The 13,712-nt window shown below is 53.1% G+C and overlaps 1 protein-coding gene across 2 annotated transcripts in view; it reads left to right on the top strand.

The window, feature by feature from the left end:
* ACSBG1 (acyl-CoA synthetase bubblegum family member 1) overlaps positions 1-13,712 on the top strand; it is a 59,421-nt gene that overhangs the window by 39,948 nt on the left and 5,761 nt on the right. For both annotated transcript variants that reach the window (XM_004700024.3, XM_045285756.1), the window contains 9 exons: positions 1,586-1,806; positions 2,195-2,283; positions 2,601-2,721; positions 5,696-5,776; positions 5,867-6,016; positions 6,279-6,455; positions 7,409-7,590; positions 8,418-8,648; positions 10,024-10,241. In XM_004700024.3, the coding sequence (XP_004700081.3) occupies positions 1,586-1,806; positions 2,195-2,283; positions 2,601-2,721; positions 5,696-5,776; positions 5,867-6,016; positions 6,279-6,455; positions 7,409-7,590; positions 8,418-8,648; positions 10,024-10,241 (1,470 nt within the window). The remainder of the gene's footprint in view (positions 1-1,585; positions 1,807-2,194; positions 2,284-2,600; positions 2,722-5,695; positions 5,777-5,866; positions 6,017-6,278; positions 6,456-7,408; positions 7,591-8,417; positions 8,649-10,023; positions 10,242-13,712) is intronic.

Raw genomic sequence — 13,712 nt, 5'->3', positions numbered from 1 at the left:
CCTGCCTGCGGTCACACAGCAGTAAGAGGCAGACTTGAATTTAAACCCAGGTTTACCCACCTCCACAGTCTGGCTAGTTTGCATTGGTCTGCTGGGTGCATGGACTCTGAGCAAAATCCAGGGCATGAAGAGCATGACTTTGAGTCTTCCAGGGCTTGGGGGTCCCTGAGGGGGCGATTGAAAGGGTCCCTCAGCACTGGGCTCACATCCGACCTGCCTCCCAAGCACGAGGAGCTCCACAGCAGCTGGCGGCAGGAACCTCAATCCTAGGAGGCAGTGAGCAGCGTGGCCTTGGTCTCTGCTGACACTGAAGGCCCAAGGCAGTGCCCTCTCCTCCCCTCCTGCATTCCCGCGGGGCCTGGCCGCACAGGACGCTTTATTATTACGAGTTGCCTATTAGGGAGCCCCTCTCATAGCCCCCGCACATGCAACTCCTGGGTTTCCACAGGAGGAAGAGCCCCCCCACCCACTCCACCCCACCATCCTCAGGGTCACAGCCACCTAAGAGGTCGCAGGAGAGGAAAAGACCACTGAATTCACCTGGAAGCCCGGTCGGTCCCACAAAGCAGAAGCAGACCTGGGGCCTCTCTACCCAGCTTGGGTGCAATCAGCAAGGGTCTGTGCAGCCCCAGCCAGCCCAGCCAGCCCCCACACCCCCCCCTGCAGTCCATGGGTCAGCTCTAAGAACGGCCACCCTAGCCCCAAGGAAAGGAGGTTCCAGGTACCCAAAGAACCTGGACCACCCAACCAGGCTTCCTTCGCAAGCCATTTGGAGAACTTGGAAATGGAAGGGTGGATGGAAGGGCATGTTTGTTGAGCACCGGTTGTATATCCAGACTCCCCATGCACACCGCTTCTCTCCATCCTCACAAGCCCCAAGAATTAGCCCCTCAACTTTGCTCCAGAACAAGGAGACTCAGAGGCTAGTGGCTTGCCCAAACTCGCACCTACTGTGCATCTCCTTGTAAGTCGGTGTCCCCGCCACCCGCCACAGCCCTGGGAAGCCTCCTGGTCCTCAGAGGCTGGCTGGTGCCCCAAGACTGTGCTTCAAGGGTGAACTGTGGTGTCAGGTGTGTCGGCGTTGAGGCCCAGCCTCTGCCGCCTCCTCGCTGTGTGATGCTGGGAGGAAGCCCTCTGCACGGGGGTTCCTGGCACTCCGCAGAGACAAACAAACACCACTTCCTGTGGCCAGCAGCAGGGGAAGCGTGGAGAGCCTGCAGGCTCCGAGAGATCCCAGAGTCCTGCTCTGCGGCAGCCTACCTCCCACTCCCAGCAGCACAGCACAGCTGGATGAAGTGCAGGGCCAGGTCTGGGACCTCAGGGCCTCGGCCTCAGCCTCCAGCTACTCCCTCTCCTCTCGCTTGCTGCATCCCACACCTGCCCATCCTCCAGGGCACGTCCAACATCCTCCTCCAGGCAGCCTCCCAGCCTGTCCCTGCAGCTGGCTCCCCTGCCAGCCCCCAGGGCTCAGTGCCCAGGGCTTTGGTGGCACCAGCAAGGCTGGGAGTTCTGCCCAGGGAAGGACCGGGGTGCCCTGGGGACACTCAGACTGTCCTGAACCAAGCCTGGTCTCCTCTCCCCGCAGAGGAGACGTTGTGGACGTGCCGGGCCGATGGGCGAGTCCGCCTGCGAATCGACTCCAGCTGCCCGCAGCCTCCCTGCACGGTGCACCAGATGTTCTACCAGGCCCTGGACAAGTACGGCAAGCTCAGCGCCCTGGGCTTCAAGCACCAGGGCAAGTGGGAACGCATCTCCTACTTCCAGTACTACCTGCTCTCCCGCAAAGCCGCCAAGGGCTTCCTGAAGGTGAGGGGGCCTCATAAAGCCAAGGCGCCGCCTGTCCCCTCCCTTGGCCCCTGGCCTGCTATCAGGTGCCCCTCACCTAACCCCAACCCAGCAAGGCCCTTTGCAATCATAACACCTGTGAAAACAACCCCCTTTGCCGAGGGTTTATTAGCAACTCCAAGTGGGGCTGGAAGCCTCTCCTGCTAGCCAGAGGGGCTGGGCAACCCGGGGAGGGCTTGGGTAGGGCAGCAAGGGCTGTTGAGAGTTCTCTGATTGGCCTGACCCTGGAAAGGTGGTCCCCGAGAGGATACAGGTGGCGGTCCCCGAGAGGATACAGGATGATGGTGGGGGTGGGGCAGAGGCCCCTTCCCTGCCCAGCTGACCTGTCCTGTGTACCTTTGGCCTGGAGCTCGGCCTGGAGCGGGCCCACAGTGTGGCCATCCTCGGCTTCAACTCTCCAGAGTGGTTCTACTCGGCCGTGGGCACAGTGTTTGCAGGGTGAGTGGCTGGGGGTGGGGGGTGGGGCGAGGTCTCGAGTGGGTGGGAGGTGGGCAGAGTGGAGAGGGTGATGCTATGTCTTATGTAGAGCCTGGGTATGTGTCCACCTCTGGGGACGCTGGCAGATCTCCCACCTTCCTCCACCCCGCCAGGCCACCCACTTCCTCTAACCTGCCATCTCTCCTCCAAACCTTCCCCTAGAAGTGCCTGGGGCCTCCTCTCTGGGAGCTCTGGCCGTCTTGGCCAGGGCACTCCCTGCAGGCTCATTGGGGTGGGAAGCCCCTCTGCAGCCACCCAGACCCAAACCCTCCCTGCAGTGGCATCGTCACTGGCATCTACACGACCAGCACCCCAGAGGCCTGCCAGTTCATCGCCCATGACTGCCGCGCCAATGTCATTGTTGTCGACACACAGAAGCAGCTGGAAAAGATCCTGAAGGTTTGGGGGACAGAGGGCGGAGGAACAGAGGCTGGGCACCCCCGTGGACCACCCTGTCTCCAGCTTACCAAGGACTCTCCCACCCACGATGTCCCTTCACCCTCCCTCCCCAGCCTCCCACCCCACACAACACAGAGAGCAAGGCAGGTCAGGTCACAGGTCAGGAAATGGACTTGGCCTAGGTCACACGTGAAGTTAATGACCTTGGGTGGGGTCAGGATGCCTGGGCAGTTCACTACCTCCAGTGACTAGCCATTCAGGTTGGGGTATCTCCTGGGGGTGAGGGGGCCATCGGGTCCTCTTGATGAATTGACTCCCTTAATGTTCCAAAATCTCCTGGTTTACCCTTGACCGCAGCTCTAGTTCCAGACCTGCTCAGTCTGAAATATAAGCCCTCTAGTTTTGCTATGATTAATGTTTACACAACATACATTCTTATATCCTGTACTTGGAACTCGGGAGCCCTGGTGGTGTTGTGGTTACGCGCTGGACTGCGATCCACAATGATGGCAGTTCGAAACCACCAGCCTCCCTCAAGAGAAACACGGGGCTTTCTGCTCCCGCCAACAGCTACAGTCTAGGAAGCCCACAGGCCAAAAGCAGCTTCAGAAGCTGTGGTGAAGTGAAATGCCTCGTATGGCTCTTCCAGCCATCATCTTTGTGACTTCCCCCAAATGACTGGGTGGGAGCATGTAAACAAGGTGTAGACGGTTTTATTAAGGAATTGGTCCTTTTTGCCATTCCGCTAGGTATAAGAGTGAGCCAGGAACAAGAGGCCCAGGGCCATAGAGAAATAAGAGCCACTAGTGGAATATGTACAAGATTCCTGCCGGAAGTGTCTTCTTTATCTTGAGTTGTAATCCATATGGAAGGCTGTATCCTCTGATCTTCATCAATAAGCGCTTCACTTCCTCTTCTGGCAAGCCACCACCAATCGTGATGCCCCATTCCTCTTCAGATGATCCATCGTCTCAGATTATTGGCTCAGCATTCAGGTCGAATAAATATGGTGAAATGATACAACCCTGACACACTTCCTGATTTTAAACCATGTGGTATCCTCTCATGACTCCTTCTGGATTCATGTACAGGATCCACAGAAGCACAATTAAGTGTTCTGGAATCCCCACTCTCCACACAGTTAAATGCATTTGCATAGTCAATAAAACACAAGTGCACATCTTTCTGGCATTCTCTGCGGTCCACTAAGATCGTCTGATGTCAGCAGTGGTATCCCTTGTTCCATGTCCTCTTCTGAATGCAGCTTGAGGCAATTCCCTGTCAATGTACTGCTGCAACTGTTTTTAACTTATATTCAGCCAAGTTTTACTTCTTGTAATTTCTGCCTTGTGTTGGGTCACCTCTCTTTGGAATGGGCACATAGGGATCTCTTCTAGTCAGGGAGCTAGCTGTCTTGGCGTTGACCCGTGGTGTTGTCAGCACTGTATCTGTTTTTTATCATTTCACTTGGCATTCCTGCAGCCTTTTTGTCCCTAATACCTTCAATGCAGCTCCGACTTCTTCCTTTCGTACCGTCAGTTCTTGGTCATATGCTATCTCTTGGAACGGTTGACTGTCAACCAGTTCTTTTATCGATCCATTGACTCTGTTTCTTCCTTCTTTTGATGCTTCCTGCATTCTTCAGTATTTTGCTCATGGAATCCTCCGATAGTTCAAGCAGAGGCTTGAATTTTTCTTCGGTTCTTTCAACATGAGCTGGGCTGAGTGTGTTCTTCCCGTCTGGTTTTCTGGCTCTGGGTGTTTGCAGGTTTCATGATAATGTTTGGTTTGGTCTTCTCCTGCTGCCTTTTGAAATGCTCTGTTCGGCTCTTCGCCTTCATCGTGTCTTAAGGGGCTCTAGGGTCAAAGCAAGTTTCAGAGTCCCTTCTGACCCACTGTGGTCTTCTCTTTACCGCTTGCTTTCTTCGTGTGTGATGTTCTTGATGTCATCACACACTCCACCTGGTCTTGAGTCGTTCGTGCTTAATGCCCACATTCAGGTGGGATAGACTGCAGGGGGTATTTTGGCTCTCATGGACTTGTTTCCATTTTCTTCAGCTTCCCCCTGAAATGTGCATAGGAGCAACTGATGGTTTGTTCCACAGTAAGTCCGTGGCCTTGTTTTGGCTTATGGTTTTGAGCTTCTCTGTTGTCTCTTCCCCCAGATGTAGTCAACTTGATTCCTGTGTGTTCTAAAACCACTTGATGCCATGCTTTCTTTGCGTGTAACTATGTCACCATGATCGATAGTCAGATGTGTTCCCTATTTAGGGAAACTTTTGCCCTTTCTCACCTAATTTTCCTTTTTGAATGATTACAGCTGCTTTGAATATTTACATCTGATTCTAAAGTCAAAAGTATAAAGCAGGATACATTCAAAAGAAGTTAATTCTCTCCCTTGAATCTCAGCCCATTCCTTTCTCTACCTATTGGATTTGTTTTCAGTTTAACTTCCCAGGGTCCCTTTCTGTAAGCAGAAGTTCGCGTGCACACGCACACACGCACACACATCCATAGACAAAGGGCTTCAAAAAGTTCCTGGAAGAACTCCATTATCTTTTCGTTCCATTTCCCCAGGAACTTTCTGAAGCCCCCGTGTATTCACAGTTTGCCCATTACGTACACCAAGACCATGTATCTCTGTCCTCCCCCAGCCTCCTCCTGTCCCTGCACTTGCAACACTCCCTTTGGGGCTGTTCGGAGTTTGCTTGGTCAGCCAGCTTCCAGGCTGCTTCGAGGTTTCCCTTTAGTAGGGAGTCATTCCCAGCCTCCTGCCTGTCCCCATCTTTTCCTGAGGGGGAAACTCCGGGAGAGGGGGCCAGTTGACCTGTTAGATCCAAAGATCAAAGACAGGGGACCCAGCACCCTGTCCCACCAAGTGCCGGCCAGGCCGACTAACACCTGGAGATGATGGGGTCTTCCCAAAGGTCACGTTTCCTTGTAGAAACCTCATTTATTTGTTGCATCAATCCAGATCTGGAAACAGCTGCCACATCTGAAGGCCGTCGTGATCTACCGGGAACCTCTGCCGGAGAAGATGGACAACGTGTTCACGGTGCGAGTCCTGGGGCCTTAGGCACCGGGTGGGGTCTGTCTAGGCTCCCCTGACTGACTCGGAATGCCCATTCTCCCCGCCCGGCTGCAGATGGAGGAGTTCATGGATCTAGGGAACGAGGTGTCAGAGGCAGCCCTGGACACCATCATCAGTGCCCAGCAGCCCAACCAGTGCTGCGCCTTGGTCTACACGTCCGGCACTACTGGGACCCCCAAGGGCGTGATGCTGAGTCAGGACAATGTAGGACAGATGTCCTGGGCAGTGGGGCTTAGTGGGTGGGTCTGAGACAAAGGCTGTGCCCTGACAGCCCTTGGGGAAGGCTCTTCTGGCCCATTGGCAGAGAGAACTGGGTCAACAGAACAGCCTGCCATCTGTGGTCCAGACTGAATGAGGGGGCTAGGGAGGGTTTTTTTTCAGGGCTTGGGAGGGCCCCCACTCCGAAGAAGTAGTCCCAAGCCCCCAAGCCCAAGACATTTCTGGGGCATACCTGCCTGTCCTTCAGATCACGTGGACAGCCCGCTACGGTAGCCAGGCCGGTGACATCCAGCCAGCAGAAGTCCAACAGGAAGTGGTGGTCAGCTACCTGCCCCTTAGCCACATCGCTGCCCAGATCTATGATTTGTGGACTGGCATCCAGTGGGGAGCCCAGGTCTGCTTTGCTGAGCCCGACGCCCTGAAGGTCAGCCTGCTTCTCTGCCAGTGTGGGTGGCCAAGTGGGTGTGCAAGGGCATAGGCAAGTGTGGACAGGCCTTTGTTGGCCTGGCGCGTGCATCTGTGAGGGTGCCACCCCAGTGCGCTCACCAGACAGTTATCTCCGCGGCAGTGAGCACAGCCTGACTCCACGGAGCACGAGCAAGCAGGGAACAGGACTGCCTGCCGGCAGGAGAAACCCAATGAGGGGTCCAGTGGTCCAGAACCCCATCCTCCTACACTCGGGAGGCCGGCTCAGTCTCTGCAGCCAGGCTCCTGCAGCCAAATCAGAGTTTGGCATCCTTTTAAACAGGGAGGGGAACTTTCCTAGAAGCGCTACAGTAGTTCTCAACCTCCTAATGCCGCAGCTCTTTAATACAGTTCCCCCCCACCCCCAGCCACAGAATTATTTTGGTTGCTACTTCATGACTGTAATTTTGCTACTGTTATGAATTGGGCAATCCCTGTGAAAGGGTCATTCGACCCCTAAAGGAGTCTCGACCCACAGGTTGAGAACCGCTGCCCTTAGCAGACTCCCTGGCATCTCATGGGCCCAAGTGGTGTCACATGCCACTCCTAAACCGATCACTGTGGTGGGTGATAGAGTCCCCACCCCCTGGGCTAGGGAAGGACTGAGATTCTTTGGAAACATCTGACCATCTTGACAACTGGATGACAGCAAAGAAGGGTGGCAGGGAGGCTGATGGTGTGTGTGTGTGTGTGTGTGTGTGTGTGTGTGTGTGTGTGTGTGTGTTGGGGGAGGGGGGTGCAGAGCAGCCAACAGTCTGTGCCACAAGTGGAGTGCAGGAGTATGGGTCCCTGTTTGAGGGGCACTGTGTAGGTATGCCTATAAGGAGTGTGCCTGACTGACTGAGGAGAGGGTTCCCTGGGCCCCGACTGGACTTGAACCAGCAGGCCTGCCCTCTTGCTGGCTGTGAACAGGGGAGCCTGATAAACACCCTGCGGGAAGTGGAGCCCACATCCCACATGGGAGTGCCTCGGGTGTGGGAGAAGATCATGGAGCGAATCCAGGAGGTGACAGCTCAGTCTGGCTTCATCCGGCGCAAGATGCTGCTGTGGGCCATGTCGGTGACCTTGGAGCAGAACCTCAGCTGTCCGGACAGGTACAGAGGGCAGGGAACAGGAGGGCCCTGTGTCCAGCTCAGGATCAGACAGTTCAGGTGTGTCCTGGCCCCATCAATGTGTCCTTTCTAGGGGACCCTTGTGTGTCCCCGCTGGGGACAGTCTACCCACCTTTGGGTTCTGTCTGGGATGGCTCCTGCCCTTAGTGGGGAACTAGACAAGAGTCATGTGGTGGGACCACCGGTCCCAGGACCAGGAACCACTGTCTTCTCTCCGCCCACACCCTTTCACCCTTTGGTTGCTTTTAGAATCCCCCCTGGAGGATTGGTCTACAGGAGGGTGGGGTGGGGGTGGAAATGGAGCTTGGTGTCCACGTGGAACTATCCTTCCTTGCCAGTGTGTTTGTGAGATGGTCTCACACTTAATGAGACACAAACACACACGCACACACTTGTCTGCGCCCCCACAGCTTCATTTGCAAGACCTGAGAAGTGAGTATGCACTCGTGGACTTGGACACGAGTTTGCACACGTCTCTATGCATGTATATTTTCCATCTCTGCACGTGTGTGTATATGTGTGCAAATTTTCTAACATCTGTGTTGCTACCTGGATGGAGCTGAATTTGTTCTAGGACGTTCCTAACACAAGACACATCGGGAGGTGGCCGTGTGTACATGGGCACCCACATTTGCATTCATGCATGTTTGTGGGCAGGGCCAATATTGGAAATATTAACAGTGTTGGCACTGACCGGTCCGAGGAGACAAGTAGAGTGGCCATGCCAGTGTGTGCCCAGTGACTCCCCAGCCTTTTAACGTGCAAGTATGTGTCTGTTCCCCTGTGGACCATACCCACTCTCCCATCAGCGACCTGAAGCCCTTCACAACCCGCCTGGCAGATTACCTGGTGCTAGGCAAGGTCCGCCAGGCCCTTGGCTTTGCCAGGTGTCAGAAGAGCTTCTACGGGGCGGCCCCCATGACCGCAGAGACACAGCACTTCTTCCTGGGCCTCAACATCCGCTTGTATGCTGGCTACGGGCTCAGTGAGACCTCAGGTCCCCACTTCATGTCCAGCCACGACAACTACCGGCTCTACAGGTGAGGCTAGGGACAGCCGGCACAATACATGTGCACAAGTCCATGAGACTATTGGCTCTTTCCATATTCATTGTGCCCCAGAGATCCAGCCACTGGGCTACGGGTCCCCATCCCCACTCGTGCTTCTCGGAGCCTCAGTTTCCTCTTCAGTAGAGCGGGAACAAGGGGTGGCCTCCTTGTTCCTGTGATGAAAGAATTTCTCCTCTTCCCTCCTTCCACAGAGCCCCAGCGTGGTACTGGGCTATGTGTTGGGCTGCTAACCACAAGGTCAGCAGTCCAAATCCATCTGCCATTCCTTGAGAGGCTTTCTGCTCCAGTAAAGATTCAGTGTCAAAAACCCACAGGGGCAATAAAACACACAACCTTCCTCTAGTTCCTAAATGCCCCCCCCCACTATTATAATCCCAATTCTACCCTACAAATCCGGCTAGACCAGAGGATGTACACTGGTACATATAGGAACTGGAAACACAGGGAATCCAGGGCGGATGATCCCTTCAGGACCAGTGGTGTGAGTGGTGATGCCAGGAGGGTGGAGTGAGGTTGGGGTAGAAAGGGGAAACCAATTACAGGGATCTACATATAACCTCCTCCCTGGGGGACTGACAACAGAAAAGTGGGTGAAGGGAGACTTCAGACAGGGCAAGATATGACAAAATAATAATTTATAAATTATCAAGGGTTCATGAGGGAAGGGAAGCGGGGAGGGAGGGGGGAAAAAGAGGAGCTGATGCCAGGGGCTTAGGTGGAGAGCAAATGTTTTGAGAATGATGAGGGTAACGAAGGTACAAATGTGCTTTACACAATTGATGTATGTAAGCATTGTGATAAGAGTTGTATGAGCCCCCAATAAAAAATGATTTTAAAAAAAACCCCCACATGGGCCATTCTACTCTGCCCTGTAGGGTTGCTGTGAGTCAGGACCCACTCTTTGGCAGTTGAATTTGGTTTGTCGTGCTTTCCACTCCCTCCAGTGGGAGTGTGTTAGCTGTCCTGGGACAGCTGATGGCCCAGGCTCCAGTTAGGGTTGGAGGGGGGTGGGGGTGGGGGTAGGGGGACACAGCCAGCTTCCTAGTGGGCGGTAGGGGCAGTCAGCTGTGGAGGGTGATCTGTAGGATGGTTAGCTGTCTTTTGCATACCTCCCCTCTCGGCCAACATAGTCCTTGAGGTTCCTGCCCCAGGAACCCATTCCTTATGTCCGTAACAAGCTTTTATGCAGCCACCTTTCAGTTCTAAGACCCCTGTTAAAACAGAAAAGCCCCGAGAAGGGAAACCTCATATCCCTCAGGAAAGAGGGAGAGGTTGCCCCTTCCCTGCCCCACTCCCAGGGGATCTGGCCCCCCTCTCTGACTACACCTCCCGCCCTGTGGCCCAGCTCAGGCAAGGTGGTGCCAGGCTGCCAGGTGAAGCTGGTGAATGAGGACATGGAGGGCACAGGCGAGATCTGCCTGTGGGGCCGCACCATCTTCATGGGCTACCTGAACATGGAGGACAAGACGTGTGAGGCCATCGATGCCGAGGGCTGGCTCCACACTGGCGACTCGGGCCACCTGGACACTGACGGCTTCCTCTACATCACCGGGCGTCTCAAAGGTGAGCTCCCCCACTGATGGGCCGGGGTTCCAGGCTGCGACTCGAAAACCCCCTGCCAAGTATTGAACCCTTCTCAAGTACCTTTGCTGGCTCCGCACGACTCCCCCCACCCTGGTGGCTAACTGCAAGGTTAGTGGTTCGAAACCACCAGCTACTCTGCAAGCAAAAGACTGGGCTCCCGACACCTGTGAAGAGTTACAGCCTCGTGAACTCACAGGGACCTTGCTACCCTGCCCTAGAGGGTAGCTATGAGTCAGAATCCACTCCTTGGCAGTGAGTGGGACCCTGGTGGCACAGCGAGTTAAGCCTTGCGCCGTTAACCACGAGTCAGCGGTTTGAACCCACCAGCTGTTCCGCAGGACACAGATGAGGCTGGCTGCGCTTGTAAAGAAACCCATAGGAGGGCGTCTCTGAGTCAGAATCCACTGGACTCGATGATCATGGGATCGATGATACCTGCCATGAGGCAGGTAGTCTTACTACCAGATTTGTTGATGAGGACCCGAGAGGCTGAGTTACTTGCCCTAGGTCAGCCGGCTAGGTTACATGAGCTGGGATTAGGTCCCCTAGACAAACCAGGCAAGTGTTTCTGTGGGAGTGAAAGCATAAATACAATGTTTTTGTTTTTGCTTTATATGCCAAGAGTCTGGGGGAGTACAACACAAATTGAATCGACAACAACAAATAATAATTATAATAAAATCTGGTGGAGGGAGGATGGGGTGGAAAGAGGGAACCGATTACAAGGATCTGCATATAACTTCCGCCCTGGGGGATGGACAACAGAACAGTGGGTGAAGGGAGACGTCAGACAGGGCAAGATATGACAAAATACTAACATAAAATTATCAAGGGTTCATGAGGGAGAGGGGAGCAAGGAGGGAGGGGAAAATGAGGAACTGATACCAAGTGCTCAAGTAGAAAGCAAATGTTTTGAGAATGATGCAGGCAACCAATGTACAAATGTGCTTGACACAACGGATGGATGTATGGATTGTGATAAGAGATGTACAAGCCCCAAATAAAATGATTAAATTAAAATAATAATAATAAAATGTGAGCCTTCAAAATAAGCTCCCCCGCGGAGAAAACTTGGCTCTCCCCGGGAGGCTGAGGATTCCTCTCTGGAAGGGTGCCGTGTTTGCCGAGTGGGCGTCGTATCCGCAGCAATCAGATGGGAAAGCCCCGCTGCTCTCTGCGAGGGAAACGAATGCTTACTGCGCGTGCGCGACAGAGTGGGATTCGAACTGAAGGCACTAGGGCCACACCTCAGGTGTTCGGGACGTCTTACTGCCCCTGGCGGAAGGACAGCGGCGTGTGGTCGCTAGCCCTGATGGAGAGACCACCTCTGCCAGTTCTCCTAAGGATCCGCACCCCTGTACCGGAAGAGGGGGGGTTCTCTTTTCACCCATTCTGCCCCCACCTCCAGAGTGGACTGCCTGGTAACAATTCCCGGGTGAGAGGTTTGGTTGTCGTTGCTCATTTTCCGGACGGGCGCACACTCCCGAGGAAAGGTAGCCCTCTCCCCTGCAGCGTCGTTTCCGCTCCGTGGGCTGTTCGAGTCCGCTCTGTGCATACCGTGTCACCCCATCTCGTCGAGGGTTTCCACAGTTCAAGCATATCGATTCTTGTCTTCCCTTCTCCCTGTGCAGCTGTGGTCCGCGTATGCGACAAGAGGTGGGGCTCCCGATGTATTTTATCTGTATGCATATGCAGCTGCTCCGGTATCTCCCGCAAAGACCAGTTTCCCTTCGTGCCCTTCAAACCTTTGTCACAAGTCAAGTAACTGTGATGGGGTCTGTCTGTTTTTTTTAAAGTCCAACATTAACCCATTAACCCATATGTCCAACACCAATCCACAAAGTCCTCCTGCATCTCACAAAACATACGCAATGATGCAGACTGCAGGAGGAAAGCCGAATCAGTGGATGGGTAAGCATCTCAGCACTGGCAGGGGTCTCCATGTGGCTGCTCCAGCACCCAGGGCTGCATAGGTGTAGGTCCCTGTCTGTTTGTTTTACAGACTGTTTTAGTTGTCTGTCCTTGTACTAAATAGCCCAGCACTCCAATTCTGTAGCTCTATGATAAAGCAGAAAACCAAACTGACTTCCATCAAGTGGATGCCGCCTCATAGCAACTCTCTAGGACCGGGTAGAACTGCCCTTGTGAGTTTCTGAGACTGTAAGAAGGCCCGTCTCTTTCCCTCATTGCTTCTAACTGCTGGCCCGGGGACCGCAGCCCAGCGCCTAATTCTGACATCCCCGGGGCTCCTCGTGGTTCTGTGACGGCTGGAATCTGGTTATGGAAGTCCTACAGCCTTGGCCTTCCTCTTCTACAAGGCCTTGGGTATTTTTGACCGTTCGCATTCCATAGGAATTTTAGTATTACAGTCAGCAAAACACGCACACATAAACCTCAGGGTTTTTATTCCATCGAAGCTATAGATCGATTTGGTGAGCGCATACATACATCTTTTAATATTGAGTCTTCTGGGATCATTTCTTTATTAAGTTTTTAATTTTTCTCAATGATGGTTTGTAATTTTCAGCATGAGGATTTTGCATCTTTCTTTAGACTAGGTATTTTACATTTGATGCTATTGTAAAGACTGTAGTTTATTATTTGATTTTGTTTTTCTGTGTTAGTTGCTGGTATATAGAAATGTTTTTTGTTTTTTGGTTATTGACCTTGTAGCATCCCTGGTAGTATAGTGGCTGTGCGTTGGGTTGCTATCCACAAGGTCAGCAGTTCGAAATCACCAACTACTCCTGAGGAGAAGGATGGGGCTTTCTATTCCTGTAAAGAGTTATAGTCTCGTAAACCCTAAGGGGAATTTCTAACCTGTCCTATAGGGTCACCATGATCGGAATTGATCTGATGACAGTGTGTTTGTTACATAATCATTCACCTGCAAATGATGACAGTTTTCTTTCTTCCCATCTTTATGATTTTCCTAGCACTGCCATAACAAATTGCCACAACAGGTAGCTTAAAAGAACACAGACGATGTATTCTTTCCCCATCCTGGAGGCGAGCAGTCTGAAACCAAGGTGCCAAAGAATCTTGTCTGGCCTCTTCCTGGTTTCAAGTGATTGCTGCCAATCCTTAGTGTTCCTTGGCTGTTCGTGTGTCCCTCCCATTTCAGCCACTAACTTGATATCTTCCCTTTGGGTGTTTACCTATGTGTATATCTGCAAATCTCTTTCCTTATAAAAATCCCAGCTATATATTTCTGGCAGCTCCCTGTCAATGTACTGTATTCATTGAATATCTTTGGCAAAATCTTACTTGCGTGTGATATTATGATAGTGTTCTGTGGGGCCACCTTTCTGTGGAATGGATACAAAGATAGAGCTCGTCCAGTTAGTTGTCCAAGTAGCTGTCTTCTAAATGTCTTGGCACAGACAAGTGAGTGCTTCCAGGGCTTTACCAGCTTGTTGAAACAAGTCAATCAGTAGTCTGTCAACTCTT

The sequence above is a fragment of the Echinops telfairi genome, unplaced genomic scaffold, assembly GCF_000313985.2.
Source record: "Echinops telfairi isolate 266 unplaced genomic scaffold, ASM31398v2 ScPeMD7_7475;HRSCAF=8513, whole genome shotgun sequence".
NCBI lineage: Eukaryota > Metazoa > Chordata > Mammalia > Afrosoricida > Tenrecidae > Echinops > Echinops telfairi.
This window is presented reverse-complemented; position numbering and strand designations above follow the sequence as displayed.